This window comes from Penicillium chrysogenum (genome assembly GCF_028827035.1).
Source record: "Penicillium chrysogenum strain IBT 35668 chromosome Unknown utg000005l_segment0_segment0, whole genome shotgun sequence".
NCBI lineage: Eukaryota > Fungi > Ascomycota > Eurotiomycetes > Eurotiales > Aspergillaceae > Penicillium > Penicillium chrysogenum.
The window spans coordinates 6,666,001-6,687,059 of NW_026622753.1; the positions used below are offsets into that span (position 1 = coordinate 6,666,001).

A 21,059-nucleotide genomic window follows, 5' to 3' on the forward strand; every position below is an offset into this window, starting at 1 on the left:
CTATGAGATTGAATAAAATGATAGCCACTGGGGATAGCAAGCCAAATGAATAAATCGGCAAGCAGTGATAACTCGCAATATTGAAACACGGAAATGATTGGGTCAACAGATATTGATAAGACACGGTCAGGCAAACTGGCAAAGACAGACTGTCTGCTTGGAAGCAGAGGGAATGAAATGCTCAAAAGATGCTTTTTCCTAGTTGTTGATTGTCGGTTGATTGTCGGTTTTCCTTTTCCTCTTTTTATCTTTTTATTTTTATTCTTTTCCTTTGCATGGCGATAAAAATGAATATGATGTATCAAATCAAGACACAGTGACACAGGCTCAACGAAGTGGCGCATAATGGGGTCCCCATTGATGTCCACGACCGAAACGACCACTGGACGGGCCCGTGGTGGTGAGTTTGTCTTCGTTAAAGCTGTTGAAACGGCCGATTTGCATTCCAGCCCCAGGACCGGGCCGTGTAGCGTGAGACGGGTTGCAGCAAAGCATGGCCACGCGAGAGCCAAATTTGGAGCCACGAAGAGAGACCATATGTTTCCTAGTTGAATCAGGTTAGACTTCAGACCACACCAAGTAGATAATGGACTGTCAGGGAGCAATACCTAATGTGGCTGGCCACCAGCTCTCGTTGATGAGGCGCGGCGTTCATCAAAATCCATTGGATGAGATAGTTCCCGTACTGGTCACCCGCTACTAAAGAACGAATTAGTATTTCTCATGATGTTAAAGCCCGGGCAACTTACTGTCGATCAATGGCATGCGAGGCCGGTCAGACCGGCCAGTGCAGACACGAGAGAGATAATGATCCATAAACTCGGTGCCGCCAATCTTGAGACATTTTTCCACAATCTTAGATGCGAACTGATCCATGCTGTAATCCACAGCCCAGCGAAGGACATGCTCAACAGCGCGGCTCTTGTCGTGGGGAGCACCGTGCTCGCAGATGTGTTGGATGCACCAGTTCCCGAATTGACCATGAGCAAGTACATCGATCTTCGCCAGTACTTCCTCGATTGCTGGTCGCTTCAAAGATGGTTAGTATTGGTATAATCAATACAAGGAACCGACGGAAAAGCAGGGCAGCGAAAAAGGGGTTGGATGCGTATGGTAGCGCGTCAGGTTGGCAGGGAATCTTACCTTTTCCTCCTCCACGCAATTCTCGAAGATGTTTTGGACGACCAGACTTCCTGTCTCTCCAAGGGCAACCTCGTGCCACATTCCACGTAATGCCTCGTTTACTCTTGCCATCACTTGCGGAGGCTCACCACTCCACCGGAGCTCAAAGAGTTTCTGCCAAACGTGACACGCATATCGATGGACCACCGTCTCCGGAATTCTGCGGAGAAGTTCATGTACCATCATAGCTTTATGCTCCTCTGAAACGCAGTCAAATGCCTTTTGGACCACATGGCAGCCAAATGCATCCATGCTGAGGTTTAGCGTGTTGCCTCTGATCGCATTTGCGATGGCGATGACTTGCTCCGGAGTACCATGTTCAAAGCAGCGTTGTATGAGGAAGTTTCCAAAGCGATTGACCATGAGTGGGTAGGCTTGACGCACAATTGACTCGATAATGTCGTATTTCTGCTCAGTTGTGCCGACCTTGAGCTTTTGTTGTAAGAAAATTGAAGCTTGTTGGTCATTGTTGCAGATGATCTTGTCTACGATGTACTTCCAATCACACGACACATTCTTGTCGAGTAGGCGTCGATAGTTGAGTGGTTCCAGTGGCGACACGTATGTCTGGACGGAATTTCCGCTCATCTGACAAGAGTTAGAATGAATGTAAACAGTACACATATTGTTATCGCTTACCGAGTTGGCCCATGTGGTTTCATTCGTGTTGGCACCTGTGAACTCTGTGGCAGTGGGTGAGAGAGGGCTTCCAATCGGTCGAGGGGGGTAAGGGGGCACTGAGTAAAGTCCGACCTGCTGAAAAGCGCTGGGGGGTCTCTTCGGCGAAGCAGGTGACTTTGTGGTCTGCTCACTGGAGGACCCAGAAGCAAATTCACCCCAAGGGGTAGACTGAATTGGAAATAGAGATCCGCCCCTACTGTTTTGAGCGATGGAACGACGAGCCCCGGTGATGGGCCCTGGGGGATACAACATTTGCTCACCAATGGGACGTGGGTAAAATCCACATGAACTAGGTGAGGACCCCGAGTGTGGTCTTTGCGATTGCAGAGACGGTGGGCCAGCAAACGAAGGATACATGCTGGAGACTCCCCAGAACCGATTTGGGTCCTGGCTTGTAGAGCTGCTAGAGCCTGAAAGGCTCTCTCCGTATTCTCTGTCTGTGGCAGTCTCATTCTGGGCCCAGAGTGCGCGGGATCTGTTGTAAGCTCCTGTAGACAAAGGATCCGAGACATCAGATTGCGAATCATCTTGGACAGCCCATGCATCTTGAAACTGAGTAAATGCAGAGCTCGATGCATTAAAAGCATTCTGTAGGTGGCTAATGGTCTGTTCTGTAATTTCGCGGCTGCCGAAATCGGCCTCTGATGACGGGCCAAGGGCTTGATCCAAGGTATGTTTTATCACGCGGGTTTGAGCAAGCTCTTGCTCCTGCAGGGCAATCTTGGAATTTGCAGCAAGGAGTTCCTGCTTAAGGCGAAGTAGCTCTACCGTTCTGTCTTCCTGGGGGTAAGGATTGGTTGTCTCATTGGGGGTTAAAGATGGTACCGACGTGGTGGGAGCGATCTGAGACGAAACAGAAGAGTGATCGGTTTCAGAACGTGAAGGGGGGATTGTTTTGGGAGAAATCTTTGCCAGTATTCTGTCAAGATCCGATGTTTGTCCATTCAAAGGTTCAACTTTGATATGATCTAGCTTCTGCTTCTGGGATTGTGAGATCACAGGCACATACACATGTGAATCGATACCGTAGGAAACACATACCTTGCTAGCCGAGTGTTCAGTCCCTTCACCAGACAAAGCCTGCAACTTTTCATGTCGGGATGTTTCAGCCGCATCGGAAGAACCGTAATGAGTAATGGAGTTCTGAGGGCTCTGCCGCGACCAAGGTGGTTAGTATGCTAGAAATTTGATTCAAGATTGTTTCCCGAGAAGCATACCGAGGATTCACGTCCAAAAGAAAGATTTCGCACATCAATGGCATCATTGGAGGTAAAACGGCCTCCATTCCCCATTCGACCAAGTGGTGAAGGTCCGCTTAGGGTAGACATGTTGTCAACTGGAAGAGATTAAAAGTGAAGCAGAAACAAGATAGAAACAGAAAAGAAGAGAGGCGAAAAAAAAAAAGCAAATGGAGTCGCTGCGTGAAGGTTGGGACAAACAGGCTCGTTGGAAACCAAGTGAGCTTACATGCAACGAAAAGGATTCCGAGCAGATTCTTGGGAGATCACAGTAAACATAAGGGAACTTTTGGAGATAAAGAAGTGATGAGAAGAGACGAGATTGGGATGTGAGAAGAAATGAGATGGAAGGAGAGAGATAGAGATAAAAGGAGGAAAGGAGGAAAGGAAACAAGTCAAGGAAGGAGCAGAGTGAGAAGAGAACCCTGAGAACCTTCCCTATACACATGTTCCTGTCATGTTCCAATGTTCTTGTGGACTACTTGATTAGGCATAGTCATGAACATTCCAAGAGTTTCATCCATGGATGGATACAATCCATATATGTCTGAGGAGTATAGCTCTGGAATATGGGGTACATACATTATGTATGTGCATCTTCACTTATGTTCAAATGTTGATACCTCCAAAGCTCGGATTCTATAGATTCAAGATCTACATGTCATTGAAAGCTTATATACATGGAAAAGCTTCCTAGGTTATATGCTATTAATACATAGAAAAGGTGCTTTGTGGGATTTTACGGGATTCTGCATCTGAGACTCATTTCGTACTTTCATACTGAGAAGGATGGGAAACATTATTTTGTCTCTTACAACGTACCTAATATCATCTTGAGCCAAATAGATCAGATTATTATAGTCCTACGTCGTCAAGGACCTGCATAAGTACATGTATATCAAAATGTTCCCTGTCCGAACTCCCAAAGCCAAGACATTTGCATGCAGATCAGGGTCCATACCACGTGACCCAGGTGACGCGTAATGGAGAAGAGGGCATACGAAGACGGAACAAGAGACATTTTTCTTATTATAGGAAACACAAGGATGATATAGAAAGGAAAAAAAAAGAATACACAGTAGAAATGCAATAGGAATAATATCATCCATCTGTACTTGTGGCTACTCTAGACTTCCTCGGTCATCATCAACATGAACTTCGTATCCCGTAATGTAAGTGGCGGTACTCCGTACCTGGAAAATCAAGTTGCATATCCTTGGTCGCGTTACAAGTTATTATGGGAACATCTTTCTCATATATTTCCCCATTCCTTTGTCTAACATATGCCTATGCATCACTAGGTATATTCACATATTGTTTCCATCACTTGGCTTCGCCGAAAGCGTGTCCACGGGTGTGTTTCTATACTCGACGCTCATTCGCTCAAGGAGATTCGTCATCGACAACGACAAACCGGCGAACCAACCCGCCCTTTTTCCTCCGATAATTAGTGAAGCGGACACATATCCTCGCCGGAAACCATTGAGCGGATTGCCTCTCCGCAGCTGCTTTCTCGCCCTTTTTGGGTAAGTGGCACCAAGTGTGGGTTCTTTTCGGGGTCCGGGGAATTGACGTCTCTGAAGATGGCTACAACTACAGTAACCGGTCATGGGCGACGCGCCTCAATGCGCCAGGCCGAATTGCAAATCCCTACCAAATCCTCCGTTCCTCAATCAACGAACAGCCCGATAGACAAATTTCCGCCTTACGAAGACACCCTCGACGCCGTCGCGGGGTCAGCTCGGCCAAACCGAAGCGCCTCGGTGAAATATGCCCCGAACGAGCTCTGGGAACCGAGAAAAGCAAGCTTTTACTCGCGAGAGTATGGGAACGGATCGTTACGAAATCCCAAGCATCGTCCGCGAAAGAGCATCAGCGAAGCCATCACGACAATCAGAACACGCAATGGCAGTATGAGTGCCAATGCTCATGAATTGGCCCAAGCACTTCGCGCCCCAGTCTCTTACCGACTCACTGTATGTTGAATTAGCGCTTTGAGAAATTCAAATATAGAAGAAATTCATTTAGTGAGGCTGCTAACACACTGTTTCAAGGCTCTCTGTGTCGTCTGGTACCTGACCTCTGCCCTCACAAATACATCTTCCAAATCGATTTTGAATGCTCTTCCCATGCCAATCACATTGACGATGATTCAATTTGCGTTTGTCTCCTTTTGGTGCTTGCTGTTGGTGTATCTTTCCACGATTATACCTCGGTTACGACAAAGTATTCCGGTCCTCCAACATGGAATTCGCTACCCATCCCGCGACGTGATTTCCACAGCCTTGCCTCTGGCGGTATTCCAATTGGCCGGTCACATTCTAAGCTCTATGGCTACTGAACAAATCCCCGTATCTTTGGTTCACACAATCAAGGGCCTTTCGCCCCTCTTCACAGTTCTAGCATACCGGATCCTGTTCCGCATTCGATATGCCCGGGCAACCTACTTATCCCTGATCCCTCTGACTCTGGGTGTGATGCTTGCATGCTCGACCGGAGTGTCTACCAATTTCTTCGGTATCTTTTGCGCATTTGGTGCAGCTCTTGTCTTTGTCTCGCAGAACATATTCTCGAAGAAGCTGTTTAACGAGGCAGACCGTGCAGAATCAGATATGCAAACCCCCGGACGGCGGAAGTTGGACAAACTCAACTTGCTTTGCTATTGCTCCGGGTTGGCGTTTTTCCTCACTCTGCCTATTTGGTTTGTCAGCGAGGGTTACCCACTAGTATCTGATTTCATCCATGATGGTGCGATATCGCTATCGGGTAAGCAAGGCTCATTGGATCACGGTGCTCTTTCTCTTGAGTTTGTGTTTAATGGACTCTCACACTTTGCCCAAAACATCCTGGCCTTTGTGTTGCTGTCAATGGTTTCTCCTGTGTCCTATTCGGTTGCATCATTGGTCAAGCGTGTTTTTGTGATCGTGGTGGCGATTATATGGTTTGGGAGCTCGACCACCTCGATTCAAGCATTTGGTATTGGCCTCACTTTCGTTGGCCTCTACCTTTATGATCGCAATAGCCATGATGATGTAGCTGACCAAAGGGCAAACACGGATCATTTCCGTGGCGAACAGTCCATTCTTCCAATGAATGTTCGGCACTCAAGCAAGCCATGGGATTCTAATGGTTATGCTTTCCCTGCGGGGAGGGCCTTTGAAGGTGCCCCCAACAACTTCCATGCTGCGGCAAACAACTCCAAGAAGGAAGACGATCGGCCCGGCCATGTTCGACCAAGAGGGGCCAGTGTTTCCCGTACTTGGTTACCAGGCACCAAGCAAGAATCCACTTGGCAGGTTAGTGATTCTCAAGCTGCAGCCTAGCATTTGTATTTTATTAGTTCGGTGTATGATATCTCATAGTAGCGAGGTGTTGCTTGGAAGAGCTTTTTCGTTACTATCTTTTCCTCTTGTTGTGTGTATACTGCCTAGGATGCGCAGGGCATAGAAATGTACTTTGGTTGCATATAGGATACACCAGAGTCTAGATCATTGCCACCGAAGTTTCAATAGATGTGATCTAGCAACATCTTGAGTAAACCGCGGAATGTATACGGTGAATAATGTACAGGATGAATAGAGGATTATATTGATAGATGTACGAAACTATATATATTAGGAAAATGATGTAGCTACCGTTGGTAAGGAACAAAGTCATCATTAGGCGAACCTTTGACAGCTCCAGCTACGGTGCAATTCTGCTCTTGGGACATGCTGTAGAGGAAATAGGAACAGGGAAATGGCCTGCCTCCTACAATAAATGATGCCCGTCAACAATTTAAATTGAAGAAAGGAAAAGGAAAATAAGGGGGCAGAAACGGTGGCTTTTAAGGAATCCCGGAGCGGAAGTTTATCCGCCTAACCGAGTCAATCTAGCCAATCCCCGTGAGCCCATTTGCCGTTGTCCTTAGTCAGCAATGTGATGGTCAGCAGTCCCATTATGTAACCTTAGAACCGCAGATTCCGATGCAAAGTGCTCTCTGAACTCCCAACCGTCACCAGGATCTCAACCCCTCGCCATCCTCCACCTTATCTCCCACCCTCACATCTCTGTTCTCCTTCCAATGATGCGGCCGCAGCTGTTTCGTGCGGCCGCCCGGTCCCTCCGGGTTCCTAAGGTCACCCCCCGGGCATTCGCGACGACAGCCCCTCGCGCGGCCGAGGTGGAACTCACCATTGGTAAGTCCAATCTTGGTCTACTCAATCAAAATTGATCGATAACTGATGGCTCATTTCTCTAGATGGCAAAAAGGTGTCAGTAGAAGGTAAATAATCACTCGAGGTAACCCATTGAACCTTCACTCACAGTCTCTCCCCAAAGCTGGCTCGGCTCTTATCCAGGCCTGTGAGCAGGCAGGCGCAACGGTTCCCAGGTATGACAAGACCTCACCAATACAATTGACCTGCAGTACTAACACGCACCAGATATTGTTACCATGAGTATGTGCCTTTAATCGAGTCACACATTGTTTTTTGCTGACATTAGTCCCCTAAAGAAAACTTCTGGTTGCAGGAAACTGTATGTGAAACCCACAATCCCCCATCCCACACCATTGAGGCATATGTACTTACCGATACTGTAGGTCGTATGTGCCTCGTCGAAGTCGAACGTGCCCCAAAGCCGGTGGCCTCCTGTGCTTGGCCCGTGCAACCCGGCATGGTGGTCAAGACGAACTCACCACTGGTTCACAAGGCAAGAGAGGGTGTCATGGAGTTCCTCCTCGCCAACCATCCCCTCGATTGTCCTGTCTGCGACCAAGGAGGAGAGTGTGATCTCCAAGACCAGTCGATGCGTTACGGTGCCGATCGGGGTCGATTCCATGAAACCGGCGGAAAGCGTGCCGTGGAGGATAAGAACATTGGCCCACTGGTCAAGACCTCAATGAATCGATGCATTCACTGCACCCGTTGTGTCCGATTCATGAATGATGTCGCCGGCGCCCCAGAACTAGGAACTGCCGGTCGCGGAAACGACATGCAGATTGGAACCTACCTTGAGCAGAACCTCAACTCAGAACTTTCAGGCAATGTCATTGACCTTTGCCCTGTCGGTGCACTAACTTCGAAGCCCTATGCTTTCCGGGCGCGCCCATGGGAGCTCAAGCACACCGAATCGATCGATGTCCTTGACGCTCTCGGCTCTAACATCCGCATTGATAGCAGAGGCCTGGAAGTGATGCGGGTTGTCCCCCGATTGAATGACGATATTAATGAGGAATGGATCAATGACAAATCGCGGTTCGCATGCGATGGGTTGAAGACCCAACGACTCACAACGCCGCTCATTCGTCGGGAGGGTAAATTCGTCCCTGCCACTTGGGAACAGGCTCTAACGGAGATCTCGTCGGCCCACGAGAAGCTGCAGCCACAAGCAAATGAGTTCAAGGCTGTTGCAGGACACTTGGTTGATGCTGAGTCGCTCGTTGCCATGAAGGACCTGGCAAACAAGCTTGGCTCTGACAACCTTGCCCTGGATCAACCTGGAGGTGGTGCCCCCATTGCTCACGGTATCGATGTCCGTTCCAATTATCTTTTCAATTCCAAGATCTATGGAATCGAGGAGGCAGATGCAATCCTTTTGGTTGCAACAAACCCTCGTCACGAAGCCGCTGTTCTGAACGCCCGTATCCGAAAGCAGTATATTAGATCTGATCTTGAGATTGGACTTGTCGGCGAGGAGTTTGAGAGCACATTTGACTTCAACCATTTGGGCACTGATGTCTCTTCCTTGAAATCCTCCTTGTCCGGAGAATTTGGCAAGAAGCTTGCCGGAGCCAAACGGCCAATGATTATTGTCGGTAGCGCTGCTGCAGAGCACCCTGATGCTAAGGCAATCTTCGAGGCTGTCGGTGGTTTCGTCGAGAAGAATGCAAGCAACTTCATTACCCCGGAGTGGCAGGGCTATAACGTCCTCCAGCGTGCGGCGTCTCGGGCTGGTGCCTATGAAGTTGGCTTCACTGCGCCGTCTACCCAGGTTGCTCAAACTACCCCCAAGATAATGTGGCTTTTGGGTGCAGATGAGATTGCCCAAAGCGAGATCCCGAAGGATGCGTTTGTCGTCTACCAGGGACACCATGGTGATCGCGGTGCCCAACTTGCTGATGTCGTTCTCCCCGGCGCTGCGTACACCGAGAAGTCAGGTACATACATCAACACAGAAGGTCGCGTGCAAGTTACGCGTGCTGCCACTTCTCTTCCCGGTGCAGCTCGTGACGACTGGAAGATCATCCGTGCCACTAGCGAATTCCTCGGTGCTCCTCTTCCTTATGATGATATCGAGGCTCTTCGCGACCGCATGGAGGAGATCAGCCCTGTCATGCGCCGCTATGACGTTGTTGAGCCGACCTCGGTTGGCTCGTTGAGCAAGGTCCAACTTGTGGATCAGAACAAGGGATCTCAAGCCACCGGGGCTCCTTTCAAGAAGGTGATCGAAGACTTCTTCTTCACTGACGCTATCTCCAGAAGGTGAGTACCCTATTCATCATTAATTTATTTGCATTGCTAACTCTGATTTAGTTCGCCCACCATGGCCCGCGCCTCCGCTGCCAAGGCCACTGGAAACCCTGAGACCAACTTCATGGCCGCAGGAGAAATGTCTCCTCAGGCTTTGTATGGTTAGATCGGGGTCTATTTTGACCTCATTCTGTGTTTCTCTAATGGTTGCAGGCGTTTTTATTGTACCACAGCTTAAATTTTCCTCTTGATGTACTGTTTCCTTTCCATCCTCTGTGTTTTTCCCCTTCCGGTTCCTGTTGACCTCTTCGCCATTCTCCGGTGTCGCCTGGGATTAATCGGTAGTGGTTGCCTTGTACATAAAAGACTGAACCCCCAAAATTTCGAGTCCATGGGCGTCGGAGATGATGAATCTGGGCTACTTTCGTAATTTCGTGCGTAGCAGCTCTTGAATGGAAAGTATAGTTGAGGGTCTATGGTACAGACGAAGTGAAATTATACCAGGAGAAATGACTTCTGGGAACAAATAATTGTCCCAACGACTAGAACAGGGCAGAGGAGGAACAAAACGGGGGATACGTCTATATTTTGTATTGCAAGATCAAGGAGTCAAAAGGAACTCTTAACTGCTGCGTCAATTGGGTGCCTTTTCTGCACATAAGATGGAATTGTATCTCGCTCTGTTGAATTACTTTGTCTAATTTGCTCCAGGTGGTCAATTTAGAGCTCATCATCGTCTGTCTCTCCCGCGGTTTCTTCGGCATCTTCGCTGGGCTGGATTGGAGCAGTCTTGATAGGCCCACCAGTCCTTTTAGCAAATGGCAAATCTCTTTGAGGCGGCGCGGTGTCCCTCACTGGGGAGACTCGCTTCAGCTGGGTAAGTTCATCCTGAGACGAATCGTCGTCCGTCGTGCTATTATTTTGTTCGTCGTCTAAGGGATGAGTCAAACGCTCTTCGTCATCGGTGCCTTGGTTATTGGTGGCACCTCGATCAGCCTTTATTGGATCAATATCCATTTGTTCAAACCCATCAGAGTCATCTATGTCGCTCATGTTGCTGGCACTTCTCTTAGCTGAATGAGATTTCTTGGCAGTCCCATGTGACTCTTCGGGAATACTAGCTTGTATCTCGGAGACTGTCGATATCTAGTCAGTCAAGACATCCAGGTTTCTCTGTTTGTGTCACCTGCCTTTTGTGGCATCCACAGTAGCTGATGCCAGAAGACGTTGCTGGTTGCGTATCTTAAGCTTTTTCTCGTTCAAGATCTGCACAAAATTGGCCACCAGTCGATTCTCATGCTCAGTTTTTGCATGCATGAGCTCCTCAAGCTGTTCATTCAACCTATGTATGGTGTCCTCAGCAAGGCGATAACGGCCAGTCAGGCTGGATACTTGTTGCTCTAGCATATGAGCTCTAGCCGCAGTGATTCCTGTCCATTCAAAAAGCTCGACAGCTTGTTCATCGTCCTGCCTCAGGGTAAAAGCACCAAGGCGTTGCTATATTAGGGTTAGTCGTGATATATACAATATAAGCCACCGGCATGAAACACTAACTGTGATAGTCTGCACTCGTTTCCGTATCGTGATCACAATTGCCTTGTCTTCATCAGAACCCGATATACTGGCCGAAGCTTCGAGACCAGTGGCCCAATCTGGTTCATCGGGAGGAGCTGAAGATTGTCCTAGAATGAGAGAGACTGTTTTAACCCACTCATCATGGGATCCTTCGTAATTCTTTGCTTGAAGATCTTTCAAGCGAGTTTGTTTCACTGCGCAACATGAGCTCATAATTCCCAAACTTCATTCGGTGATGACGCACCCAAGCTAACATAGGGCGACTCCCCCTCAGTAGCTGTCAGGCTCAGATCGAGTGGAGCAGGGCCAGTACACCAGGCATGGACGAGTACAAAAGCCCCAGTCTCGTCAGATCTGGGAAATCGCAAGATTCGAGGTTCCGTTGAAACAGGAGATGGCATATTTGGAATGAAGGCTCAGATGAGAAGGATAGGGTAGGAGCTCTTAGGAAGTGAGATATTTAGAATGGATACATATGTATTTAAGGAAAAGTTATCTAGGCAGAACTCGAGTGGAGAAGTACCGTCGAAGGTATCAGATACCACTCCAAGGGTGTGAAATGTACGGAAGTAGGTGCTTGACCTTGGAATACAATTCTGATTACCATCCATATATAGCTATTAAAATCGATATGAAACTGTTAGGTATCTTGCAGATTACATATGTACATAATGTAGTTAGATAATTTTACCTTGACAGCTTCAAACATCAAATTGACATTCAATATGACCATATAAGTACAAACGTTAAATACCGAGGACATCACCGTTCTGTTAATTACATGAAATGGCTGTAAAATACGTCCTGCACACTTGGAAATATGCAGTCTCCACATCTGCACCGAATATCCTGGTAAAATTATTACATTATTACCTTACTGGCTTGAAACTTTACCAATACGGGGATCTGTCACGTTCTTCCTCTCCTCCACGAGGAATTTGAGATCCAGCCACAACCGACACGCCTTATTTTTCCCCTGTCTCTTCGTTCTTGCAATTAAGTTCCTTGAATTCCCCCAAAGATTAGCAGTGGGAATCAAGTGCCTAGGAGTGTCCCCGATCCTAAGTGTCCTCTACCTAGTGAATGTTTATGGATGAGGACCTGGCATTTATCAGGTCGCCTTGTGAACCCGCTTGGTCTCGTTCGGGGAAATCGGCTCTAGAGCACCGGCCTTCATTAGGCTGATTTCTCTAACAACACGCCTTGCAATATTCGAGCTCACTCGTCACGCTACGATCAACAGTCAAGCCGTGCTTCTCACTTGCTCCTATCTGTCGTCCCTACCAACCGACACGGAATGACGCTCATGTCCGCACCCCCTGAACCCTCACCAGTGTCGCAAAACACTGAGTCTGCCACTTAATCACACCCGCTTCCGGACGTCTATAATAATTCCATGTCCACTGTGTTATCTGTACCCCTTCGATCAATTCGCTTCGCCGATCATGGAATCTTTACCAATCCACCTACGACCGGGTACCGACGAGCCGATTGAATGCTGGGATGATGACGACGACTTGCAGTTCAGTGAGGATATTCACTTTCGCACCGCATCCAGCGCTGGGTCCATAACAAACTCGTCATTTCGGCCTTCTGGGCACCGAGATTCTATCTCCTCCAGACGCTCTGCTCGCTCAGATATTGATTCTAATGCGGGCGACGAAGACTGGCAGGTACCACTCTATGATAATGATGAATTCGCAAAAGAAGATGCCATTGCTTCCGCCAAGACTGCGGGCATTCCCATTCCTCCAAATATCCCCAAGTCAGCTCTTATTGGGGGCACGATCAAGCGCTTGTCAACTCGAAAGACCAAGCAGACTTTTGTTGATGACTGGTCAGAAGATGTTGAGCTCCCGGGTCCTGAAACCCTGTTACAGCTCAAAACTCCTCGGGAAACTATGTTTCCCGACTCCCTTCGAAATTTGAGCTCTGCTGCTACCAGTCCAGTGAAATCCACGGCGTCCCCATCTTGGGATGACGAATTCCCGACACGTTTGCAATCTAACTTGGGACCATTGGACACATTTCAAGATGACAATGATAGTTTGGGAACTCGAGATATCCCAACCCTCAAAGCGCCAACTCCTCGGTCTCCGAAGAAATTGAACATTGGCAATGTCGGCAGTGGCTTCAACATTGAACAGGAGACGGAAGACGACTTCAACCAGGATTTTGAACTTCCCGCTAATCACGAGCCTCTCGAATTATCCCATCGAAAAGCAAATTTCTACGTTTCCAGTCCCACTTTGGAGGACTTTGATCTTGAGTGGTCTGAAGGAAGTATCGGTGTACGAGTTGGTGGTACCACAAGGGATGGTCGTTCAGTGCCCAGTTCTTCCATCTCCATCGCCAGCCCCAGCGTGTCAAGCTGTCTCACTGCGGAAAGTGAAGACGATGGCCTCGACGGTATCGTCATTCCCGAAGGTCCCCTTGATTTCAGTGCTTCTCTCCAAAAGCGACAAACTGCCCAAGCCGAGAATGTCGAGGCGGAAGAAAGTCAGGCGGATCATGTTCCTTCTGATGCTGACGACTTCTTTTCTGGTATTGATATCGACAATGAGAAGGCTTTCTCCTTTGGAAAACCCGCTCTGAATCCCAACATAAAGTGCAAAACAGAAAGGCCATCCAGCCCGACCCGTCGATCTGCAACGACACTCACGTTCACCAGTGCGACGGGATCTCCACGAACTCGTATCCCGCGCTTGTCTGGTCATGACCGGACACATTCAACCCACCTTGAGACTGTGTCAGAAAGTGGTGCGCCTCTCTCCAAATTTCGAACATCACAATCGCGTCTAGGGCACTCTTCTCAGTCGTCAACTTCAAGTCTCCCGGGCCCTATCGCTAATCCGACATCGCCGACTCCTACACTCTCTAGTCGACGGTTTCTCGGGTCTCGCAATTCCCGGGACATTGCCCAGGCCGACGAGGGTAACACTCCAGTTAGGCGTCTGAAGACCAAGCGATCCCTGCCATCCATTCGTGGCCTAGGCTCGACCGCCTCAATGACCGCTTCCCAACGACTCCCGGATCGTTCAGCCCGCCTTCCGTCTGCCAGGCCCAAAACACCCGTGGATCTCCCAACAACCGATGCGAGGTCGCTGGGCCGCAGGCCTCAGGTGCCATTTATGCCGGCTGGTGTATCAGAATCCCAATCACACCATGCCAGTGTGAAGGGGTATCGCTCGTCACGTCGCACCAATTCAGATAGCTCCGGCGGGCTTCTTAGTCCGCAGGGCACAGTCTCTCGACTCTCCCGTCCAACTCGCAATGAGCCGCTCCGTGCTGGGTTTGGCGACACAAGCGCGGAATCTCTCGGTTCCTCTACAAAACGTACAATCACACGACCCACTAAAAGACGCAATTTCGGGGATGGAACAGAGCTGGAGTCGTTTGATGACCTATCTACGTCGGTCTTGGCAGAGAGCAAGTTTGTCAAAACCCCCACCGGTCGAGGGGCTCCAAGGTCGGTCCGCGCCAGACTCAGCCAGAGCCGGATTGAACCCGATGAATCACCTCAATCTTACACGTCTCCATCAACCTCCAAATTGCGCAGCCCGACACCTAGGTTTGCGCGAGATACAAATGCATCTAGAAATGCCAGGGAACAACGCATTGCCTCCATGGCTATTAACTCCAAAGGCCGTGAACCGAATCCTCTTTCGACGTTCAACTCAAACTGGAAGTCCCAGCCTATCTCGAGGATTCCCCCGGCGTCTGCAACGATCAGAAGCCGGAAAGGTAAACCGAATGCCAAGTCGACATCCAAGCCACACTTAATCAAGCCCATGGGATCTGGAGTGCAGGATGCCAAATGTAAGCAAGACCCCTATTTGCCTTTTTCTTTTTTCAAAAAAAAAGCCCCCAATCTCATTAACCGTTTTCCAGCTGTGAGGGGTATGCGCTACAACCCTATTAATTTCCGATGGGAAGGAAACGAAAACCTGGTTCAGGAATTTGACACCGCTCCCAAATCACCTAAACCGGCACCGGCTCTCATCACCAACGTTGGCGCGATGCAGAATGTCCAGACCGTTGGTGGGATGGTCTTTGATCCACATCGGATGTGTTGGCTCAGAGCATCTATGGGAGACGAAGACGACGTTTTTGCCGGCCTGGACGACTTGGATGACAAAATCCCCATGAATGGACGAAATTCTGGAGCGATTGAGGACCAGCAATTCCCAGCAGGGGACGATGCGAGTGCCGGTGAATCGTCTGACGAAGGACCTATGACGGAGGAATTTGATGTCGGCCCCGAATTCATTCGACGCCAGCGGGCTGAGGAAGACAAGTGGAGACGCAAGGTTGACAAATGGGTATTCGATCGAGGCGATCAAGACCAAAGTCATTGGAAATGGATCATCCGCGATTTAGTGGCCTTTGACCGGGGATCGGCATAGAACAGATTTGACGTCTGCATACCGCCTGCATACTGTCTGCATACCTTTCTTTTTTTTTTTTTTCCTCCCAGTACCCGTGTGTACAACTAACCTATGAACTTACGATGTGAAGACCTGTGATGATTCCGGTTTGAAGAATGTAACTATATTGTTGAGTACTTCGTACTAATACACTACATAAAGCATGAATATTATAATATAAATATAGAGCATATATATATATAGTATAGTATACAACCTGTATAAAATGAAAAATACCAAATATACCAAATCTCGGAAAAGTACCGTCACACCAGATAATGTTTCCGAACTTTTGTCTCACCTGTCCGGTCAACCAAACGTGTGTCATCCTGTCATCCCGTCTACTTCCTCTTCCCCTGTACTTCTCCGTCCTTTACTTTTTCTTTTTCTTTTTTCTTTTTCCTTTCAAAAGTCCAAGTCTTGGCCTAAGTAAATGCCACGTCAAATCGAAAATCGAAAATCGAAAATCGAAAATCTTTTCACTTGCATCTCTGGGAAATTAGAAGAATAAAAAAATAAAAATAAAAGGTGGGACAGCATGGCAGTACAACATTGACATAACAGGGATTTCCCTAGGAAAACTTCCAATCTCGAGGGATCAATTGCCCTTGTACACATATTGATGACCCCCGTTCTCTCTCCTTTCTTTCCCCTTCTCCTCTTCTCAAACGGGGAGCAGCTTGAAGATGCAGAACTTCAAGGGGATCCTCAATCCATGTTCCTTACCAATTTGCACGGCTACTTGCATGGACAAATTCCTTTTTGCCGAATCTCCTGCCGACTTTGTTTGACGAAGCAAACGTGCAGGGACAAAGAGTTCCCCTTTTCCTCGAGTCGGGAAGATCCCATAGAGTTGTTCCGCTCTAAGTATAGGAAAATTCGGGGAGATGATGATTTCGCCCCCCCGCTGTACTTCGGTCAAATCAGGAGAGCCGAATGGGGCTTCCCCCCTCCAAAAGTCATCACTGTCTCCGATAGGGTGCCTCGAATAGCCCTGTCTTCCATATCCTCAACGTGGGCTCCTTGAAGCAAATGGGTGACTTCAGGGTGAAAAGGCAAAGGCAGGAATCCGTATCACCATTAGCTCCCGTGCGCTGTCGTATCAGCCTGCTTCCACCTTTCGATACCTTCGGCGGGTCGGAAAGAATCTTGACCACGAACCCCAGTCCTTTCTTGCTGCTTTTCTTTTCTTTTTTTCTGGTTAGATGCCGCTATCTTCCCTGCAAAGCTTTGGTAATACCTATGCTTCCGTACCTTACAGAGCTTCGACTCGCCTGGCTCCATCATTTCTTTTTTCTCTGTGGAATATTTGCTGTTCGTCTTCCAGGGATGCCCTCTGTTGTCTCTGCCCTCTGGCGCGACATGGTCTCGTGCACTTCATCTTGGGCATCAGCCATGTCAGTCCTGCACTGTTTGTCCATTGGGGTCTTCTTAATAGAATTGCTACCCCGTTTCTAGATCAACTTTCTGTGAATTATTCCTTCTCTCTCTATCTCTCACTTCCAGTGATCTTCTAGACACAGTCCAATTCCCTTTTCTTTTCTTTTTTGGGTGATACTGGCTGTGGTGTACCAGGATACTGTGGCAATTCTTCCTCTATATGCAAACGAGTTAACCCCAGTCTTCGTTTCTTCATTATCATCACCTCACTCGGAGACTCGCTGTATACTGCCCTTTTTTTTTTTTTTTCCTCTATATATCTCTTTGTTTATCTTATTCTTCATCTATCTGTTTGAAACAGATCGGCCTGAACTGATAATCAATCGGTATTCCCACCCAGCAAGGCATTATGAGTAGCTTTGCAAGGCGCAACGAAGGTAATGATGCGTATCTCATGAATCACCAAATGGCAGTGCCTGGCTCCTACGGCCAGCCAGAGAGCCATGACTTCAAGCAAGAAAGCCATGACTTCAACACCCATGGTTCTGCTTCATATCATTTCCCTCAGCATTCCTTCAGCCCGTACGGGTCTCAGTTTGGGCAGCCCTATGGCCCACAGTCGAGTCTGTCTCCGGGGTTGCAGCATTTGCAATATACGTCGGAACCTTCGATTCCATCGATGACAACCCCAGATGACCCCCGGCTACACCATCCGCCGCAGTTCATGTCCCAATCGCGCTACCTTCAACGGCCAAGGTATCTGCCCCGCGACCCGCTTGGTGAAACAGAGATTGAAAACCAAGAGTCTCACAACGAGGCTACATTGTTGTCAGAGGCTGTGGTGCCTGCACTTAGCGGCTTCCCTGATGTGAAGGAGTTTGATCAACTGATGCAGAAGTGAGTGGTTCTTGATAAACCGAAAAGCAGTCAGGGCTAATATTTCCTTACTCTAGCTACGTTGAGGACCTGTCCATCAAGAAGCAAGATAAAGCGTTGATATACGCTAAAAGGGCCCGTAACATCAGAACTGTATTGATTGACCCCAAAGACACGGCAGTGGAATCGGCCCAATTTCGGTATGGGATCTCTTTGATTCAATCAATTGCCTTGCTAAACAAGTCAGATTTTGGGTCAAAAAGATGTTCAAGCTCCAAGCAGTGGGTTCGGATGTAAGTCCCTATTGTTCCCAACTCATATGATCGATAACGTTAACGGGGTGGTTTGTTGCGACATAAAGCATAGGAAAATGATCTGTCACGAGGGAAAGCCGGTTGCAATTCGCGAAAAATTATTCAAAATCCTCACCAAGGCCCATCAGCAATGCCAGCATGGTGGCCGAGACAAGACATCTGCTCAGGTCCGGCGAATCTATTCATGGTGGGCAAACCCCAGTCGCATTGTATATGTACATGGCGTGTCTGGTTCACAGTCACTGACTATTTTATTAGGGTTCCTAAGGAATTGATCTCTCGCTTCGTGAAGATCTGCCCAACCTGTCAGGTGCGCCGTGGAGGATCACGCTTGACGCCGCCCAATTCGCGAAGAAGCTCCCCCAGGCTGGAGATGGTCTCTCGATCCCCCAAACTCCCGTCGCCGCCAATTTCGCGACGAGAATCGACGTTTGCCGGCCAAATTCCCCTTGACAGGACGCAAGCAGACTATTTTGGTCATTTACACGGTCATAGTGGCTGGTTGGATAGTCATCAAAATGTGCAAGGTCGCTCGAATCTAGGTAACGGAGTTCGGTCGTTCCAGGGTCCCATGGCCAATCTTTCACACTCAATTGCCGGCACTTTGGATCCATTCTCCGCCGATTTATCCATCCCTCCGTCCCAATTGAGCTACACGACGGGATATGTCCCGACGCATGGGACCGCGCCCCAGCGAGAGTTCTAATTGTCATTTCTGGTCGACCTTGTGTGGATGTTGCTTTTTGATATTATCGAGGGTATACTAACTGTGTACTCCCCAAAAGTATACCTTACCAGGAGCGTCTAGATCGTTTTATGCCTCCTTGTCAATCACAGGTCTGATGGGTGACATACACGGACCGGGCGAGAAGTTGATTGCCATCCGTTACAAGACTTCGAGTGTACGAAGAGACAAGGGATGTCAATATTCAATGGAAGCGAAAAGAGAAAGTCGATTTAAAAAAAGCAAAGCAAAAGAATACTCTGAATAATTGAATAGTTGAACTTGAATCTTGGATCTCGCATCTAACATAGGCTACATTAAAAAGGGTAGGCCGATGACCTAAAAGTACAAAAGTTTTGACAAAGACGATTTCCCTTCACTGATGAACATAGAATACAATCAGATATGCACATGGTCCGAGATATTCGATATTCGGTAGTCAATTTCGGGTTGATTGCCTCATGTGACCATTCCTATATGCATACAGATTTGGTGACATGAAAACATTAGTTCATAGCAACACCCAGCGTCGGAGCTTGGAGGGATGTTGCATTGGTTCAAGGCACTTGGTGCTTGTGAGATAGGTGATCGTGTCCCAGGCAAATATAAAAGGAACGAGCGGATCAGATTCAAAATTCCATCTCCGAACCTTTGGAAGATCCTAAGATATCATAAATTCCTTAACACATTCAGAAAGTAGAAAGAAATCTAAACAGGAAGCGAGAACTTCTTGCCCTTCAGAACCCTGGGAGGAGAAAAAAGAGCGCGTGTCAGTGCCTGCACCACACGTCTGTCTTTTGCTTGTTGGAGGCAATTGGGCTTACTTGTTGTAGTAAATGTAAAAGAAGTCGGAGTAAAGCAGCGTTTGGATGATTCCGGCGATAATGGTCACAGGCTGGAATGAACGTTGGAAGGAGGCTTCGGTGAAATAGCGGAAGACCCAGTTCGGGATGTAGAGTGCCCTATAGAGTCCCAGGGCAAAAAGATAGTGGGTGGTGATGGTGTCTGCCTCCCCGGTTCGTTGTAGCATGAATAGCTGTGGCAATATGGCCACCGACTCCAACCAGATGGAAAACGTCCAAAGTATCTACATGACATTAGTCTTGGGGGTTTTTTTCCCACTCCATAGACAGGATGCAACCAACCTCGGAAATGCGATAATCGCGCGGAAAGAGAATGGCAAGCACCGCACTAATTCCAAGGAGATATTGAACCTTGAAAGTATCAATGTTGGGATCATGTGTGGGTTTGTAGTCGTTGAGCATAAGGTAGATGACGTAGGCCGAGGAACCGATAAACAGAAGCTTGAACGTGGTGAGGTACAGAGAGTCGGTGAATGTCCAGAAAAGATCTACAAAGCGCGTCAGCGATTGTGATGAACATAAAGCCGAAGCCGACGGCAACGTAACCTACCGAGGTAACGAGTGACAAAAACGAGAAGGTATAGCACCTGCGATTTGAACGACAACCCGGAGCAACTCTGCGATCCGCCATTAGTCGCAAGCATATGAGGCTTCGTGGATAGGAGGACATACACTTGACGTCTTCATCTTCTGCAAAAGCATGAAGATCGACGCCAGATGGGAGAAGTCGGCTGCGATTGAGCGTTAGTATATCGCGTTGGTTTGCATTGGTTTTATGTCGTACCTAATAACCTGAAGATATTCATTATGCCGGAAATGTATCTCGATTAACAGTGTGAATATTGACCTAAGCCAGGAGGGAGAAAGAGAAAGGGAGAAGGGGGCGAGTTTGAGAATTGGTAGGAGTCTACACCAAAACAGCCGAGTTGTTGACACGAAGGCAAGAAACGGAAGGGGAACTTAAATTACTCGCAGATCAGGTACAATAGAGACGCACTATGTACATGACATGTATATACAGTACGGTAAATACAGTGCATACAAAAAAACGACATCCAGGCATCCAGGCATCCACACATACGGACATACAGACATACATACCTTAAATCGTAGAGTAGTACGTATATACATATAAGTACACGCTTGCGAAGTATCTAATGTGTGCATTTTAGCCAGGGAAATACTTTACTTGAAGTAGAGAATTGTACTTAGCACCGATAACAATGATCTAGGAAGATCCCCCTACTACATATAGTAGGTACATATGTACCTTGCATTGAATACCATGTACATACATACAGTATATGTGTATATGTGGTTTGACTTCTATACAGGCATTGCATCTAT

General features: G+C 48.0%; 7 protein-coding genes across 7 annotated transcripts; 4 read left to right on the forward strand and 3 right to left on the reverse strand.

Moving 5' to 3' along the window:
- Window positions 1-327: 327 nt before the first annotated feature.
- Window positions 328-3,191, reverse strand: N7489_010938 (Pumilio-family RNA binding repeat-containing protein; the record flags this gene model as incomplete). Its single annotated transcript, XM_056716687.1, has 6 exons — window positions 328-544; window positions 609-699; window positions 750-1,029; window positions 1,144-1,770; window positions 1,822-3,015; window positions 3,081-3,191. 6 exons carry the CDS (start codon window positions 3,189-3,191, stop codon window positions 328-330), a joined length of 2,520 nt encoding a protein of 839 aa, XP_056564309.1.
- A 1,493-nt stretch (window positions 3,192-4,684) lies between these two features.
- On the forward strand, window positions 4,685-6,424 carry N7489_010939 (putative ER to Golgi transport protein (Sly41); the record flags this gene model as incomplete). The annotated part of the gene is made up of 2 exons (XM_056716688.1): window positions 4,685-5,077; window positions 5,156-6,424. The coding sequence occupies 2 exons, from the start codon at window positions 4,685-4,687 to the stop codon at window positions 6,422-6,424; spliced, it is 1,662 nt and encodes a 553-aa protein (XP_056564310.1).
- A 743-nt stretch (window positions 6,425-7,167) lies between these two features.
- N7489_010940 (putative NADH-ubiquinone oxidoreductase, subunit G) lies at window positions 7,168-9,719 on the forward strand (the record flags this gene model as incomplete). The annotated part of the gene is made up of 7 exons (XM_056716689.1): window positions 7,168-7,279; window positions 7,342-7,365; window positions 7,422-7,473; window positions 7,526-7,540; window positions 7,597-7,619; window positions 7,684-9,565; window positions 9,617-9,719. 7 exons carry the CDS (start codon window positions 7,168-7,170, stop codon window positions 9,717-9,719), a joined length of 2,211 nt encoding a protein of 736 aa, XP_056564311.1.
- Window positions 9,720-10,273: 554 nt separating this feature from the next.
- On the reverse strand, window positions 10,274-11,529 carry N7489_010941 (uncharacterized protein; the record flags this gene model as incomplete). The annotated part of the gene is made up of 4 exons (XM_056716690.1): window positions 10,274-10,689; window positions 10,744-11,050; window positions 11,108-11,322; window positions 11,373-11,529. The coding sequence occupies 4 exons, from the start codon at window positions 11,527-11,529 to the stop codon at window positions 10,274-10,276; spliced, it is 1,095 nt and encodes a 364-aa protein (XP_056564312.1).
- Window positions 11,530-12,573: 1,044 nt separating this feature from the next.
- N7489_010942 (putative cytokinesis regulator (Byr4)) lies at window positions 12,574-15,534 on the forward strand (the record flags this gene model as incomplete). The annotated part of the gene is made up of 2 exons (XM_056716691.1): window positions 12,574-14,947; window positions 15,020-15,534. 2 exons carry the CDS (start codon window positions 12,574-12,576, stop codon window positions 15,532-15,534), a joined length of 2,889 nt encoding a protein of 962 aa, XP_056564313.1.
- Window positions 15,535-17,344: 1,810 nt separating this feature from the next.
- Window positions 17,345-18,831, forward strand: N7489_010943 (integrase zinc binding domain-containing protein; the record flags this gene model as incomplete). The annotated part of the gene is made up of 5 exons (XM_056716692.1): window positions 17,345-17,832; window positions 17,889-18,011; window positions 18,059-18,104; window positions 18,173-18,312; window positions 18,384-18,831. 5 exons carry the CDS (start codon window positions 17,345-17,347, stop codon window positions 18,829-18,831), a joined length of 1,245 nt encoding a protein of 414 aa, XP_056564314.1.
- An 838-nt stretch (window positions 18,832-19,669) lies between these two features.
- Window positions 19,670-20,518, reverse strand: N7489_010944 (uncharacterized protein; the record flags this gene model as incomplete). The annotated part of the gene is made up of 5 exons (XM_056716693.1): window positions 19,670-19,936; window positions 19,995-20,200; window positions 20,263-20,329; window positions 20,385-20,443; window positions 20,497-20,518. 5 exons carry the CDS (start codon window positions 20,516-20,518, stop codon window positions 19,670-19,672), a joined length of 621 nt encoding a protein of 206 aa, XP_056564315.1.
- Between the last annotated feature and the right edge of the window lie 541 nt (window positions 20,519-21,059).